We start from the raw sequence: 16,793 nt of genomic DNA, 5'->3' as shown, positions 1-16,793 counted from the left end.
TCAATGTTTACATTTAACTGACTTTGGCTGTGTAACATGATTGAAGTGAGTTACAATTAGTTGGGTCTGAGCACAGAATCCATGCTTGAGCCTGAAAATGGTTTCATGAAAATGGGCCCAGAACAGTAAGTTAGTCCCTTGACAGTTCTATACCTGAGGAGGATAATTAGGTATGGACTCCATCCGTGTGTCAGTGTCCTGAGCATTATATTTCATAAACTCTGTCACTTAAATTGCAAAATTTTGTATATCTTGGTACTTCATGGAATGGTTAAGTGTGATATACTAAAATCACATCTCAAGCCACCATTCATACAGAGTTATGGTCCCTTGATTAGTATGCTTCACATTGTTCAGGAAAAATATTGTGATACTCTTGTCACCTATCAAGCCAAAAAACACTTTCGTATACAAGTTCCTCTGGGGTTAGAGCATCTCATACTCACATATTGTTTTGTGTTGAACTATATACAGAGTTGTAGCCCTTTGCTTAGTTCTGATACCAAAGTATATACAATACTTTGCCTTGTTTCTTTAAAACAATTAAAGTTGCAGTGGCAAAATAAAACAGCAGATATGTCATTAACTGTGTACAAATTGTGAGAAGTCATGTTGATAGTTCTTTACTTGGCAATGTCAGCCTGTCCGCAGCATAGCCAACAGACTCATGATCACATGGCACTCAAATATATATGGAGACTGCAGGGATAAACAGAGACTCAACATATGCATAATAGGATCTAGGGGATTTCTCCAGTGAGATTTGGGTTTGAAGGAGGTTTGTGTGTACTTAACTGACATCTGTCTCCGAGCCATACAATACAGGAATAATGTGTGCTGATGTGCTGGACGATAATGCAATGATATTGGTGTTTGATTGCTATTGGAAATGTTGATCCTTTGAACATTATGGTCCACTGTCAATCTAAAGATGCATCGAGAAACATCAAAACATACCTATCTGTTATTAGCTAATGCATTTTAAATTGTGATTTTTTGTTTTGTTTATTTGCACTTCATTTTGATGTTGAACTTTTTTTTTTTCAAATCACCTAAAAATACCTAGCTTGCAGATTGAATTTCAGATGATTGTTAGCTCACCTGGCCCAAAGGGCCAAGTGAGCTTAAGGCATGGTGCGGTGTCCGTCTTCAACTTTTTACTTTAAACAACTTATTCTCAGTAACCAAAAGGCCTAGGGTGATGTGTTTGGCCAGAAGCATGCTTGGATGAAGCGCTACCAAGTTTGTTCAAATAAATGACCTTCATCAATTTTCAAGGTCACAGGGGTCAAATATGTTAAAATCTTTAAACAACTTCTTCTGAATAACCAAGAGGCCTAGGATGATGATATTTGGCCAGTAACATGCTTGGATGAAGGGCTTCCAAGTTTGTAGAAATAAATGACCTTGCCTTATATTCAAGGTCACAGGGGTCAAATATGTTAAAATCTTTTTTAACAATTTCTTCTGAATAACCAATAGGCCTAGGGTGATGATATTTGCCTAGTAGCATGCTGGGATGAAGGGCTATAAAGTTTTGTTCAAATGAATGACCTTCATCATGGTCAAATATGTTCTAAACCTTTAAACAACTTCTTCTAAATAACCAAGAGGCCTAGGATAATGCCAGTAACATGCTGGGATGAAGGACTAACAAGTTCAAATGAATGACCTTGACATATATATTTTAAGGTCACAGCTGGGGTCAAATATGTTTAAAACCATTGAATGATTTCTTCTTAATAAGCAAAAGGCCAAGGGTGATGATATTTGGCCATTACCATGCTGTGATGAAGGACTACCAAGTGAATGACCTTCGCCCATATTCAAGGTCACAGTGGTCAATATATGTTTAAATCTTTAAATGATTTGTTCTGTATAACCAAAAGGTCCAGGATAATGATATTTTTCCAGAAGCATGCTGGGTTGGAAGACTATAAACTCTGTTCAACCTAATATTATAATGTCCTTGTTCGACATTCAAGGTTACAGGTGTCATATGTTTAAATCTTTTAATAGGTTCTTATGAATGAAACACTGATATTTTGCCTGTAGCTGTATTTTAGTCCACTTCTAAGATTACAAGTGTGAGATTAATACTAGGTGAGCGATGCAGGCCCATTGGGCCTCTTGTTTTCAGTAATGTTATAAAAAATAAGGACGTAATAGAATACGTTGTTAAAAACAAATATTTGTACATTTTAGTTCACCTTTAAAGGAATAAAAAGGAAAAGTAAAACAAAGACCACCTGACTGTGGGGATAGCAGCAGAAACGCTTAGAAAAAACCTTACCAGGTTCCTGAAAATAGTAGCTGATTTGGTAGATATTCAATATATTCATGCCAGTAATATGTGTAGAACGTTCTAAAAATTGATTAAACTATTTTTAATTTGCATTGACCTTTAAGCTTGACCTGCAAAAGAACAACAATACATGTTTTCTATTATCCAATCACAATAAATTTTCATGTCTGATATTTAATTAGTAAGAACATTTTGGCATTTCCGACTGAGAGTTTTATCTTCATTTTCATTAGAGTCCATAATCCCATTGAGTACACTAAATTACAGAGTTTGTGTGTACATCACTATCAGTTACATGCTTCTGTAAAGTTTTGATGACAAAAAGTTGTTTACATGTTGTACAAACACAAGAGGAAGAGACTGAGTCTAGGGTTCCTGTGATCAAATGTTGGAAAGTCATTAAGAAATTGCCAGGAAGTTTGTTCACTGGATGATTGAAGTGGGAGATAGAAACAGGGAATTTTATTGTAGATAAGTCAATTGCAATACAGTTTGTTGTAGGTAAGCTATAGCACAGAGTGTAGCTGTGATAGCACGGCATCCATTGTCTATCCCATTGCCATTGACTTTTCATTTAACCCTTTCACCACTGTAGAACATAATGGACTCATCCAGACCATGCATGGTGGAGTCTACTAAAGTTACATAGGGTGAAAGGGTTAAGGGTTCTCGTACCACTGACAAAAACTGTAACAAAATATTGGAAACGGTTTTTGCAGCTTGACTAGATTTGATAAATTATTTCTGAAAAGGTAACCTGTATAATAATAATAATAATTTATGAAAAAGTAATGAAATATGAAATAAACAAAATATAATCAGTAGTAATGTTCTGAATATAAAAATTTAGCTGAGCTAGACTTGGATTCGAACCCTTGACTTCAGACTGTTATACCATCCCTCTAACTGACTGAGCTACCTAGTAAAGTGAAGTTTCCGGGCCCAACTGTGCTAGAGTTACATCTAAGCAGAAGTTAAAGCTGACAGTGCAGGTTAAAAAGCTTTCAATTGAGATTTAAAACAAAAAAAGCTTGTTGTGAGATCTTCCCCCGTGACAATCTCTTTTGGCTGTTCTATCTAAGGAAGTGTCGACATTTTAGAATGTACTTGCTTGGTAATGAGTATGGGTCTCTCGGAGTATAAAAAGCGCATTACCCATCAACTTCTATGCTCTAAAGACCTATGAGGCCTATAATGTTATATTTTTCCTGGCTGTGTTGGTGGGCTATCTAAAAATTGTTCAAATAAGTTGTAGTCCTGTTAGTGGGTATTCCTTTGTCATTGTCAAATTTCATCTTGCTAAATACAACTAAAGGGACTCGGGTCAAAGTGACCTGAAAATGATGCTGTTTATCGCATGAAATTTGAAAAGTATATGCAGCCAGAAAGTTAATGTTATTATGGTTGTACAGGTAGTCTAGGTTAGTTAAATGTGCAGATTTGCCATTTTCATCTGATGGATGATATTTGAAATAAATATATATATATATTTTTTTTTATTTAGCTGTACAAATTGAAACAGAATTTAATTGGAGCATTTTTTTCCCCCAGTTGGACATTGAAATTAAGAAAAAATGCATTAGGATGAAACCTGTTTACTCAGTTGTTCCTGGTCATCATTTGAGTTAAGGCTTGTGTTTGATCAGGCACAATGAAGAGCAGATTTCACAGCTCGCCAGTTGATTAAATCCAATGAGCTGCGATATTATACAACTTTATAATTGTCTGGGTTTGGTCAGATGCATTGTGGGATAGGAGGTAAGCGGGTGAAGTAGGGTTTAGTAGCTAGTTGATCACCAGGTGATTAGCCAAGCCTCTGTACCGTACCACAGACTTTCATTCTGATGTAACCATGGATCAATAACAACACGAGTGTATATATCTCCCCGCACGACTTAGTGCAGCTTATCCGGGTATTGATATTCCTACAAACATACTGGGAAGGAACAACCTGCATTTGAAAATTGCAGGTTTATTCCCTATTTTCTGCAGGCTCTGTTCCAATGATTGGAAGAACAATTTTTTTTGATAACCATTATGACAAATTGACTTCTTCTACACTAGGATATGTACTTGTTATCTGTTGTTAGCTTATTTTATCACGGGTTTGATAACGCCTTTCTGGTAGTGTAGCCTTCGAATGTGTTTTATGTAGGTTTATAAATTCTCTATTCTACCAGACCCTTTAATTCCTCCAGGGAGTTTAAGAACTTCATTTCGTCCAAAAATATAAAACCTGTCCATAGAATTCATTTGATTAGTCAGTTATCTGTCTGAAAATTGAATTGTAAAAAAGAAAGAGTAAAAGCGGCACTGACCCTATCACATACACGGAAACCGGCACATAAAGTCCATTAAAATTGAAGTCCTGTTACACACACAATTAAAACAAATTATGATCAAATGCTAGGGGGATAAAAAGTGCAGTTGTATTTCTGAGGATCAATTCATTATCACTATGAACTGTACAAGCTGGTCTAGCCCACCAGCATTTCCTGCTTATAGTGGATAGCAAAAACGGGTACCATTGGTGTGAAATATTCTGATAAGCTTTTGTCTGGAGGCAGAAGGACCTGACCATGGACCTGATAAGAGTGTTGGTCCCCCTGAAGACAGAGAAAATACCTGATAGGACGGCAAGGAGATGGTTTAATTAGGGAGAAGTGATCCACTGGAGAGTCGGGGACAGTGGCTGATAGAGACATAGTCTGGAGATGGTATAAAGAAGGGGTGGTTATCTTATAGAGACAAACAGACAGTTCTTTGTAGGGACACTTACAGTATATGGGGATAGTAGAAAGGAAGTGATGGTCACTGTGGAGGCTGAGGAAGTCAGTAAAAAAGAAGTGATGGTCACCATGGAGACTGAGGAAAAGGAAGTGAGGGTCATCATGGAGACTGAGGAAAAGGAAGTGATGGTCATCATGGAGACTGAGGAAAAGGAAGTGATGGTCATCATGGAGACTGAGGAAGTCAATAAAAAGGAAAAGATGGTCACCATGGATGCTGAGGAAGTCAGTCCTAAGCCTCCACAGTGACCATCACTTCCTTTTTAGCTCACCTAGCACGAGGGGCCAAGTGAGCTTATGGCATGGTGTGGCGTCTGTCGTCCGTCCGGCGTTAAGTTTTTACTTTAAACAACTTATTTTCAGTAACCAAAAGGGCTAGGGTAATGATATTTGGCCAGAAGCATGCTGGGATGAAGGGCTACCAAGTTTGTTCCAATAATGACCTTCAACCATTTTCAAGGTCACAGGGGTCAAATATGTTAAAATCTTTAAACATCTTCTGAATAACAAAGAGGCCTAGGGTGATGATATTTGACCAGTTACATGCTGAAATGAAGGGCTACCAAGTTTGTTCAAATAAATGACCTTGGTTTATATTCAAGGTCACTGGGGTCAAATATGTTTAAAACCTTTAAACGACTTCTTTAAAATAACTGAGAGGCCTAGGGTGATGAAATTTGGCCAGTAACATGCTGGGATGAAGGGCTACCACATTTGTTCAAATAAATGACCTTGATTTATATTCAAGGTCACTGGGGTCAAATATGTTGAAAACCTTAAAACGACTTCTTCTGAATAACCAAGAGGCCTAGGGTGATGATATTTGGCCAGTAACATGCTGGGATGAAGGGCTACCAAGTTTGTTCAAATGAATGACCTTTGCCGATTTTTTCTGAATTACTTTAAACTTTAAATCAAGACGCTGATATTCTGCCTGTAGCTTTAATTTAGTCCTCTTGTTCCCTGATAGGGACAGTGTCTTGTATAAAGGAAGAGTTGGTCCTAATGAAGGCAGAGTGACAATGTCCCTGATAGGGACAGAGATGGTGTAGAGAAAAGGTTGGTCCCCCTGAAGGCAGTCAGAAACAGTGTACTTGATAGGGACAGAGATGGTGTAAAGGAAGAGTTGGTCCCCCTGAAGACAGAGGGACAGTGTCGCTGATAGGGAGAGAGATGGTGTAAAAGAAGAGTTGGTCCCCCTGACGACAGAGGGACAGTGTCCCCGATAGGGACAGAGATGGTGTAAAGGAAGAGTTGGTTCCCCTGAAGACAGAGGGACAGTGTCTCTGATAGGGACAGAGATGGTGTAAAGGAAGAGTTGGTCCCCCTGAAGACAGAGGGACAGTGTACCTGATAGGGAGAGAGATGGTGTAAAGGAAGAGTTGGTCCCCCTGAAGGCAGTCGGAAACAGTATACTTGATAGGGACAGAGATGTTGTAAAGGAAAAGTTGGTCCCCCTGAAGACAGAGGGACAGTGTCTCTAATAGGGACAGAGATGGTGTGAAGGAAGAGTTGGTCCCCCTGAAGACAGAGGGACAGTGTCTCTGATAGGGACAGAGATGGTGTAAAGGAAGAGTTGGTCCCCCTGAAGACAGAGGGACAGTGTACCTGATAGGGAGAGAGATGGTGTAAAGGAAGAGTTGGTCCCCCTGAAGGCAGAGAGAAATCTTAGCCAAATTTGGTCCAAACAACTCCTATTGTTTCATCCAAATTTTGAGAAACTACCAAAGATGTAATTATTTTTACCATACAAAGTTTTTCAACCTTTTTTATGGGAGTTTATATACCCATGAAGCAAAAGCCTTATTCAAGTCATCTTCATTTTGATTATATTATACATTTTGTCCAGAATATTGCTCAACGCACCTTTATATTTTACTTTCATAAAACTTGCAACACTTTGTCATCATTGAATATAACTGTACATTGCAGTTTACTGTATTGTTGTATATTTAGGGGGAGCATTGAGTATTACTTAGTGGTGTGGCTTATTCTCATAGAAAGAAAGAAATCATGTATCAATAGTGAAACCTATGCATAAAAATGAAATATCTAGATAAATGTTTGTATGCTCATAAACATGTTAATATGATGTCTTCATCTCCAATTCACATGTTAGCTGGTGTGCTGTCATTTATCATTGACAGTCCCATTTAAAACAAAATATCAGCTGTTCCAGCTCCAGTCTTATATTTTCTAATCTTTATAAATATGAAATGTGACCACTTCCCAGTTGAAATTGTTGTTTCCTTGTTATGCAGGCGTAAAGAGATATGTTGACCCGTTTGTTGGTGTCTTGTTTCTGAGCTGTGTGGTGTCTGTGATGGTAAATTTCCAATTGGAAATGGGTCATAGAAAGCAATGTAATGAAAAGATTTTTATTTAATTCCTAAACATTGCTTTGGAATCGAAATAAAGGTTGGGATAGGAGCATTGTGTATCTAGATTTCAGTAAAATCTGTCTCCTTGATAAGTCGTACTGTGTGCCCAATACTTGATATGCATTTATTTGGATAAAACTTGTACAGGTTTCCATCAGCAGTCACTGGCCTGGTTATACATATTGAATGAGGAATGGACTAAGACTAGGACAGAAAGCTTTGATGTATAGGCCAGTAACATGTATTTATGCATACAATACTTCCATCAATATTGGCCCCAGTCCTTCCAAATCAAACTAGTAAAGACTTTATTTACAATGAATTCTTAACACACTTGACCTTCAAACATGTATCCTTGATGTTAACAAACTGGGGTCGTTGACCTCAAAATTAAGTGTCCCTTGTGATTGTTTTCAGTCCCAATACGGCTTTACTGTTGCTGGGCCATAAAGCTACTAAATATCCAACTTGACCTTGAAACTTGTATCCTTGATGTTGAAGAAACAATGTGTCCTTGACTTTAAAACCTCATTGTATTCTTGACCTTAAAACAAATGTCCTTGATGTTTTTCTGACATTTAGCTATTGTACGTATTAGCTTTAAAGTGTGTTTGTGACTCAAGCCTAGCTGGATTCCATAATATTTTCTGAGGTACATTAATTGGTGCCTGTTATGAGTCGAGACCTGGCCCAGTTGTTGCTGGAAAGGTGTTTAAATTGACCATTGATTAGTGAAAAAAATCCAATTGCTGTCATTGGGAAACAGCAGCTTTAAAAACAAATGCAATTACCAAAATATATCAATTTCATCTGATTCAACAAATTAAGAGCAGTGAAAAAATATGAGATGTTCTTTATTTTTTTCTTCAACCAAGTCTGGGTGTTATACAGTAAATCACCTCCACCATACTATCACACCTTTGTTCTTGTTGTTATAGATGAACATAGCCGGGTGATACTGCCAGACAGTGAGTGGGACCCTTTGTCATCATACATCAATGCAAACTACATCAGAGTAAGTGGTTCATATTGGTGAAAGGCCGGAGTGAAGTCCAAGGCCAAGGGTCATTGCCAAGGTCAAGGTTATCAAATTTGATAGGCGAAACTTCCCGGCTCGAGTGGCATAAAAAATAAAAATCGCTCACTCAGCAATAACATTACAAAGGGACCAGTCGGTCTTCTAATGTTACGACATGTTTAATATGTACATTGTTTGTGTAGAAGGTAAACTTTTAGTAATATATTGCTCAGAGTTTTTGACAAAGCTTGGTCTTGTCCATAAGGTAATTGGTTTAAATGTCATTCATAATGTATAGATTTAAGTCAAGGTCATCTTATTTAGCTCACCCACCCGAAGGGCAAGTGAGCTTATGCCATGGTGCGGTGTCCGTCGTCCGTTGTCCGTCTGTCCGGCGTCAACTTTTTACTTTAACAACTTCTTTTCAGTAACCAAAAGGCCTAGGATGATGATATTTGGCCAGTAGCATCCTGGAATCAAGGGCTACCAAGTTTGTTCAAATAAATGACCTTCATTCATTTCAAGGTCACAGGGGTCAAATATGTTAAAATCTTTGAACGACTTCTTCTGAAGAACCAAGAGGCCTAGGGTGATGATATTTTGCCAGTAGCATGCTGAGATGAAGGGCTACAAAGTTTGTTCAAATGAATTACCTTCTCCAATATTCAAGGTCACAGGGGTCAAATATGTTTAAAAACTTTTAACAACTTCTTCTCAATAACCAAAATGCCCAGGGTAATGATATTTGGCCAGTAGCATGCTGAGATAATTTGGCTACAAAGTTTGTTCAAATAAATGACCTTCACTCATATTCAAGGTCACAGGGGTCAAATATCTTAAAAACATTAAACAACTTGTTCTGAATTACCAAAAATGCACAGGGTGATGATATTTGGCCAGTAGCATGTTGAGATAATTTGGCTACAAAGTTTGTTCAAATGCATGACCTTCACCCATATTCAAGGTCACATGGGTCAAATATGTTAAAAACTTTAAACAACTTCTTCTGAATAACCATGGGTCCCAGGATGTTGACACTTTGCAAGTTGCATCCTGAGATGAATGGCTATAAAATTTGTTCAACAAAATGACTTTGTTCAACTTTCATTCACAGGGGTGAAATGTTTAAAAAAAACCAAATACATGGTCTTTTGAATGAATTTTAATCATAAATACTGATATTTTGCCTGTAGCTTTATTTTAGATCACTTTTAAGGTTACAAGTTTGAGATTTATACCAGGTGAGCGATGCAGGCCCATTGGGCCTCTTGTTAAGTCCCTAAGATGGAAATGTCATTCGGGACATTTAGAAATACTTAATAGATACAGGATCATTAGGTGTTTTCAAATGAAAAACAATACTAATCAAGGTTTGTATTTCAACTGAAATATAATATCTTGAAATATGTTTCAGTTATAAACAACCTCTCAAAAATATTTTGGCATGAATTTCAAAGAAAATCTTAACTATTTCTTGATATGAATTTCAAAGAAAAACAAATCTTTTGCATGTATTCAATGAAAAACCAATTTCTTGATATGCATTTTGATGAAAAACAATATCTTGGCATGTAACTCATCAGATGATCTCTCTGAGCGTTAAGTAACACTCAGCCTCAGTACTGCACATTGAGATAACTTTCATGTAGAGTTGTTGAAACCATGAAATAGATAAATGTATGTATAGTATTATTCTAAGTCTTTTTTTAACCCTGTGTGATGATGCTGTGGTATTTTATGTGTCTATTTCATACCTCCTAGTAATCAAGTAGATATACTGTGGTAGGTGTTATGTCCTAAGGATTGGTTTAACTTCCAGAACCTGAATACCAGTGGATAATTCAGTTCGTTTTTAGGGGGAGGAATTTTCGGAATGCACTGCAGTGTTGATGGAAGAATATTAAGTAAATTGGGTTTTATATAAACATGATGCCAGCAGAAGTGATTTTGTGATTCCCCCAGTGCACATTTCGTGATAAATTGAGTTACTAGATAATTTTGATGCTAGTAAAAACAAATTAGACATATTAGTCATACCAACAGTTTCTTCTATTCATATTGAAAATAATAAAAATTAAAAGAGCTGTTTTTAAAGTATTTTAATCATAACAGCCCATTTTATAATTACTGCAGTTATAATTAATTCATTTTTTTTTTTTTTTTTTTTTTTCATTTTTGGTTTTNTATGTTTGGATTTCCAGCTGGGTTAAGGATATGATATTTAAGCATGCAGATAGGAAATTTGCTGTATAACATTAATATTCTCAATATATGTAATCGAATGCGAGAAATGTGCTGGGTTAAAGACGATGAAAATTATTTAATTTGTATATGAGAAATTTAGAGTATAACATTCAAATATAAGTATTGAGAACTTTGTCTGATGTTTTAATTCAGAGTAGTATGTAAGATTGAATATAAGAAATTTGCTGGTTTTGAAGAATGTATTGTCTTGTATCTACCTCATGCTTTGCACAGCGGCTTTAAGTTACAGTGTACCGTCCTTGTGTGTCTGGCTGACCTTTTAGTTACTGGCTGACCTATTAGTTACTGGCTGACCTATTAGACCGTAACTGAAACCCCAAAGTTATTCCTCCTCAGTAACTTCTAAATCTATCTCCTCAGCATTGAGCAGGGGGTCCACTGGTCAGTGGTCATTATTTCCTGTCGTTGACTGAAACATCTTAATCTTTCTTACTCTAAGTTCACGGCTAGTGCAGTGGAATTCTTCTGGCCTGGTACCGGTTCGATTAAAACGAATCTGGTTTGCTTGGTACATAATTTTCAAAGTAATTGAGTTCATACTTACATTTTTAATAGAAGAAAAAATGTCGTTACTTGTTAACTATGATATATTTCCTCCTTTCACTTTAAAGTTCATTTTAGATCAGATATTGGTATTGATCTGGTTTTAATTTATGAATGATATTTTTTTTTAAATCAAATTCAACCACAGACCTATGAAATAGTGTCGTTTATGACCATAAAAATTTAAAGTCGACAGAGAAGCAATTCATTGGGAGACATGTTCAGATTGCAGCAGAATCTTTACTGTATAATACGAAAACTGAACACATCTGGATCAGTTTCTGTATAATTAGCCAAATCACACCCATTAGAGCAGCGATCCTTCCACAGTAATTAGTTCCATCTACAAGACATTCCAAATGATACTAATTGTGAAGCAGGAGACTGTTTAGTCCAGTTACTGCTGTCTAATATACAGCTATTTAATTCTGTCTTCCCTAATTGGCAAACACTGGACAGGAAATGATGCTAATAATTTAATCATAGGGATATCCTTACGATATCTGTAGACAAATTAGTATTAAGTCTTGATTTGAATGTCGCTCAACAGTATAGCCAGGAATATTTGTCCTAAATTTGGAAGCTGTTACAAATTGGGCAATAATGTTCCAGTCAAGTAAACCCATTCCCAAGTACAGCTGACCCCTTTAGATTGTTAATTAACAAACAGGAGTTTTGTTAAACTATGAAAGAAGGACAACTCCTGTTTGTTAATTAACAATCTAAAAGGTCAGCTGTACTTGGGAATGGGTTTATTTGACTGGAACATTATTGCCCAATTTGTATCAGCTAGCTTCCAAATTTAGGACAAATATTCCTGGCTATATGATTGAGCGACATTCAAATCAAGGCTTAACACTAATTTGTTTACAGATATCGTAAGGATATCCCTATGTTCTTTCATAGGGTAGCAATGGCACATTTCTTTAAATAACCGGTCAGGATATGAGTGGACCAGTTGACTGCCCGAGGGCTAGTGAGCTTGTGCTGTGGCATGGCATGCATCATCTGTCTGACTGTAAATGTCCATCAATTTGTCCTTTAAAAAACTCTTCTGAAGAATGGACAGGCCTAGAGTCATGTTATTTGACTGGTATAGCTTCCTTGGATTAAGCCCCACACAGTTTGCAAACGAAAATGACCTTGATCTACTTTTAAGGGGTGAAACATGTCTAAAACTTCAAATAAACTTCTTCTGAAGAACTGAAAGGCATATAATATCAATAATTGCGTGGTAGCTCCTGGGATGGAGCCCAACAAATTGATCGAACGAAAATGACCTCAACTTAATTTCAAGGTCATATGGGTCAGAAACTATTAACAATTTCTTTTAAAAAACAGAAAGGCATGAAATTATAAAAATTTGCTGGTATCTTCCTGGAATGGAGCCCAGTTTGATGGATGACCAAGTTTGTTCAACTGAATGACCTTGTTAGACTTTCAAGGTCACCGGGGTTAAAATCTCTTAACAGGTTGTTTTTGAATGACAAAAAGTCATAGATAAGGATATTTAGCCTGTAGGTTTATTGAGGCTATTTTAATATATTGAATCTTTGTCCAGTTTTAAGCTTAAAACTGCAGATTTATAGCAGGACGACGATGTAGGCCCATTGTGCCTCTTGTTCTATGCTGCGTATAATAGCCCTGGCTCTGCGTCATAAGGAAATCTCACTAGACAGGGAAATGATCAACGTAAAATAGACATTCTCATTGATTTGATAAATGGAAAATAAAAACTTTCAATTCTCTCTCTTTCATTTTTAATCTGTTAACATTATTGGCCATTTGCTTTGTTCTCAAGCCCTATGGACTTCATCTCTGGCTGTTTGCTGTAATTCAAAGCAACATATCATCAGGTTCAATCAGGGCGATAATGCTTTATCTGCTTCAGTGCACGATGATGTAGGCATATTTACCTAGCTGTTGTGTGATCTACCCCCATACATCCAAGTCTATTTCCTCAGTGATTTATTTTCTACATTTAATGTGGTGCTATAGCAGACTAAAACCATTTCATGGACATTTGGCAAGATGTTCCAGTTTGATTTTGCAGTTGTAAATGGAAATTTGGAATTTTAGGAATATTGTTTATAGAATCTTTCTGTATCATGTCTGGAAGTTGTGGCATTGCATAGCTTTAGACTGATGTGATAGTACAACCACCCCTTTTTGGTCTGTATGTCATCCTCCTTGTGGCCTGAAATTCAGTCTTTTCTTAAGGATGCATACAATCTTAATGTGACATGAACCTCCTTTTAAAAAGAGCTCCACACTTCAAAGTAAATATAAAACCAACAAGGCATGTAATTCTGACTCATATGCAAATCACAGGTATATAATTTGTAAGGTAGCATATATAGCCTAAATTGCGTTAGTCTCAGGTCTGTCTTTATAGTGGTGGACAGAGTGATGGGAATGGTAGTTGTTGTATCATTTTGCTTTTCCTAATTGCTCGATTGATCATGTCTATCATATTCAGTGATCTAAGGTTGATTCAGTGTTCACGTTTGATGGCTTTTGTGATTGTGTTTGATGGTTCTCTCTCCGATTGTCGCTGATAGTTCTAAATATACTGACATTCATTATTTATAACAAATGTTAACATTTTGCATCAGGTTACATCAGTTTCTCTTATTAAAATTAAAATTAAAAACAAAATACCTGATAATCAACACATGTCATAAGGTTGTATATGTAGACCAAAAGATGCTTACCAGGTAGCTAAATGTGAACTAAATGGAGGCTGTAGTGTAAGTAAATATTATAGGTGAAATTCACAAGGTCATTCAAAGTTGAAGAGTTTTGAAACTATGTCAAGATTATGACAATATATAACAAAATTGATGCTAATTAACTGCATCAAAATTTCTACGATCCTTTCCCGTCATGAGTCCAATTTTATAAGTTGTAACTCTATTGTAATTTGTTTACAGATTTTCATCCAAGTTTATGTAAAGGTCAGATATATGCTATTTATAGATCAATTTTGTCAACAGATTCATTGTCATTAGTCTACCAGCTTCAGGGGTATAATTAAAGGGGCATTCTTGTCTTACAGATATTTTTATAATTACTAAGCTACATGTCTTATTTCCCCGACCAAAAGCAGAGACCTTCTGTATTTGCATATTATTTAAATATAATGAGGTGTGATACAGGGAAGCCTTAAATCTAAATAGAATCAATGATAGAAGACATAAGGAAATCCAGAAAGGACTGTTTAACGTCAATCTACATGTACATACATTACAACCACTTAATCATCAACTGATGAGGTAGCAGTGTACAGTAGAGGGTTGTGGCCATGGGTGATATTTTTGTTAAATGGCTAACTCCTGTATAATGAAATGTAAAAAAAATATAAAAATAAAACTGTACTAAAATTGGTATAAGCATGATGAAGTGGGCTATGTGAGCTTCACATTTGTTAAAAAGAAAGAAGATTTTTTTGGTTCGAGAATAAAATTTTGGCCATAATCCGAAAGGGTGCGTACACATGAAAAGCTAGCTTTACAGGAAGTAAAATTTTGACAACAGCACACGACGCAAAATTGCAAAAAATCAAGTTTTACAACTTTACTGGGACCCAGATAATTCTGCAACCAGGTAGGTAATCTTTAATTTCAAACAGAGCTTAGGAAAAAAAATACTAGTTGTGGGGGTCAAATTTTGGGTTAAAAATAGCAATTTTTGGCATTTTTTGGTAATTTTTGATGTGGTAACCATGGTTTTCACACAAGTGACATACATAGAAAAAAGAGGTTTATACACTTCTCAGTACTTTATATGTATTGTAAATGTAATGCAGTTTACAAATATATATACATGTATACATGTGTTGTGTAGGGTAAATCCGCTGTGTTTACATTTCCTCGACATGTGCCTTGTTTATCAGAGTCTGGCCATTTCTACTGTATTCTGCTACCTGAAGGTCTCCTGGGCTTCAGGATTTGATAAACAACTGATGAAGGTCTCCTGGGCTTCAGGATTTGATAAACAACTGCAGGAGAGCAGATCAAACTTCGTTGGAGATTATTTAAATACTTGTGAGAATTGTAACAAGTACGCTATATTTGATTTTTGATTTTTTAATGGAAATTAAAAGTGAAAAAAGTGAAATTTTAATTATATATTTACATGTCAAAGTCGACTTATATTTATTTATTTATGGGAATGGAAACTTGAAAAGAAGTAAAAAAAGGAAAGAAAATTAATAATTTGAATATTGATTAGAGCTGAGAACTAGAAAAGGAAAGCAAATTAATAATTTGAATATTGAGCTGAGAACACATTGTTTTTGGTCCTGTAACAGGTATTAAACCTAGCTGTAAACAGACTTACTATTCTACAGATCAAGTGATTAAGCTTCCTCCATTTTACTGTTGGTTGGAACTCAGTGTAATCATACCACCTACAGTGTTACATCATACCACTTGTAGTGTAATAATACTACTTGCAGTGTAATCATACCACTTACAGTGTAACCATACCACTTGCAGTGTAATCATACCACTTGCAGTGTAATCATACCACTTACATTGTAATAATACCACTTGTATTGTAATAATACCACTTGCAGTGTAATCATACCACTTACAGTGTAATAATACCACTTGTAGTGTAATCATACCACTTGCAATGTAATAATACCACTTGTAGTGTAATCATACCACTTGCAGTGTAATCATAACACTTGCAGTGTAATCATACCACTTACAGTGTACTAATACTACTTGCAGTGTAATCATACCACTTATAGTGTAATCATGCCACTTGCAGTGTAATAATACTACTTGGAGTGTAATCATACCACTTACAGTGTAATAATACTACTTGCAGTGTAATCATACCACTTGCAGTGTAATCATACCACTTACAGTGTAATCATGCCACTTGCAGTGTAATAATACTACTTGTAGTGTTACCATACCACTTATAATAATACCGCTTGCAGTGTAATAATAATACATGCAGTGTAATCATACCACTTGCAGTGTAACCATACCACTTGTAGTGTAACCATACCATTTGTAGTGTAACCATACCATTTGTAGTGTAATAATACCACTTGCAGTGTTATCATACCACTTGCAGTGTAATCATACCACTTGCAGTGTAATCATACCACTTACAGTGTAATCATACCACTTGCAGTGTAATCATACCACCTACAGTGTTATATCATACCACTTACAGTGTAATCATACCACTTGCAAAGTAATCATACCACTTTCAGTGTAATAATACCACTTGCAGTGTTATCATACCACTTACAGTGTAATAATACCACTTGTAGTGTAATCATACCACTTACAGTGTAATCATACTACTTGCAGTGTAATCATACCACTTGCAGTGTAATCATACCACCTACAGTGTTATATCATACCACTTGTAGGGTAGCCATACCACTTGTAGTGTAACCATACCACTTGTAGTGTAATAATACCACTTGTAGTGTAACCATACCACTTGTAGTGTAATCATACTAC

At 36.1% G+C, this 16,793-nt stretch overlaps 1 protein-coding gene across 1 annotated transcript in view; it reads left to right on the top strand.

Annotated features, from left to right (window-relative positions):
- The window catches only part of LOC110447854 (tyrosine-protein phosphatase non-receptor type 5-like), a 116,170-nt gene that overhangs the window by 86,250 nt on the left and 13,127 nt on the right, over nt 1-16,793 (top strand). The window contains exon 10 of the mRNA XM_021493803.1: nt 8,414-8,490. Within this exon, the coding sequence (XP_021349478.1) occupies nt 8,414-8,490 (77 nt within the window). The remainder of the gene's footprint in view (nt 1-8,413; nt 8,491-16,793) is intronic.

Source organism: Mizuhopecten yessoensis, unplaced genomic scaffold (genome assembly GCF_002113885.1).
Source record: "Mizuhopecten yessoensis strain PY_sf001 unplaced genomic scaffold, ASM211388v2 scaffold3627, whole genome shotgun sequence".
In the NCBI taxonomy this organism is placed as follows: domain Eukaryota; kingdom Metazoa; phylum Mollusca; class Bivalvia; order Pectinida; family Pectinidae; genus Mizuhopecten; species Mizuhopecten yessoensis.
Note: the sequence above shows the minus strand (reverse complement) of the source record. Positions and strands in the feature narration are given on the sequence as shown.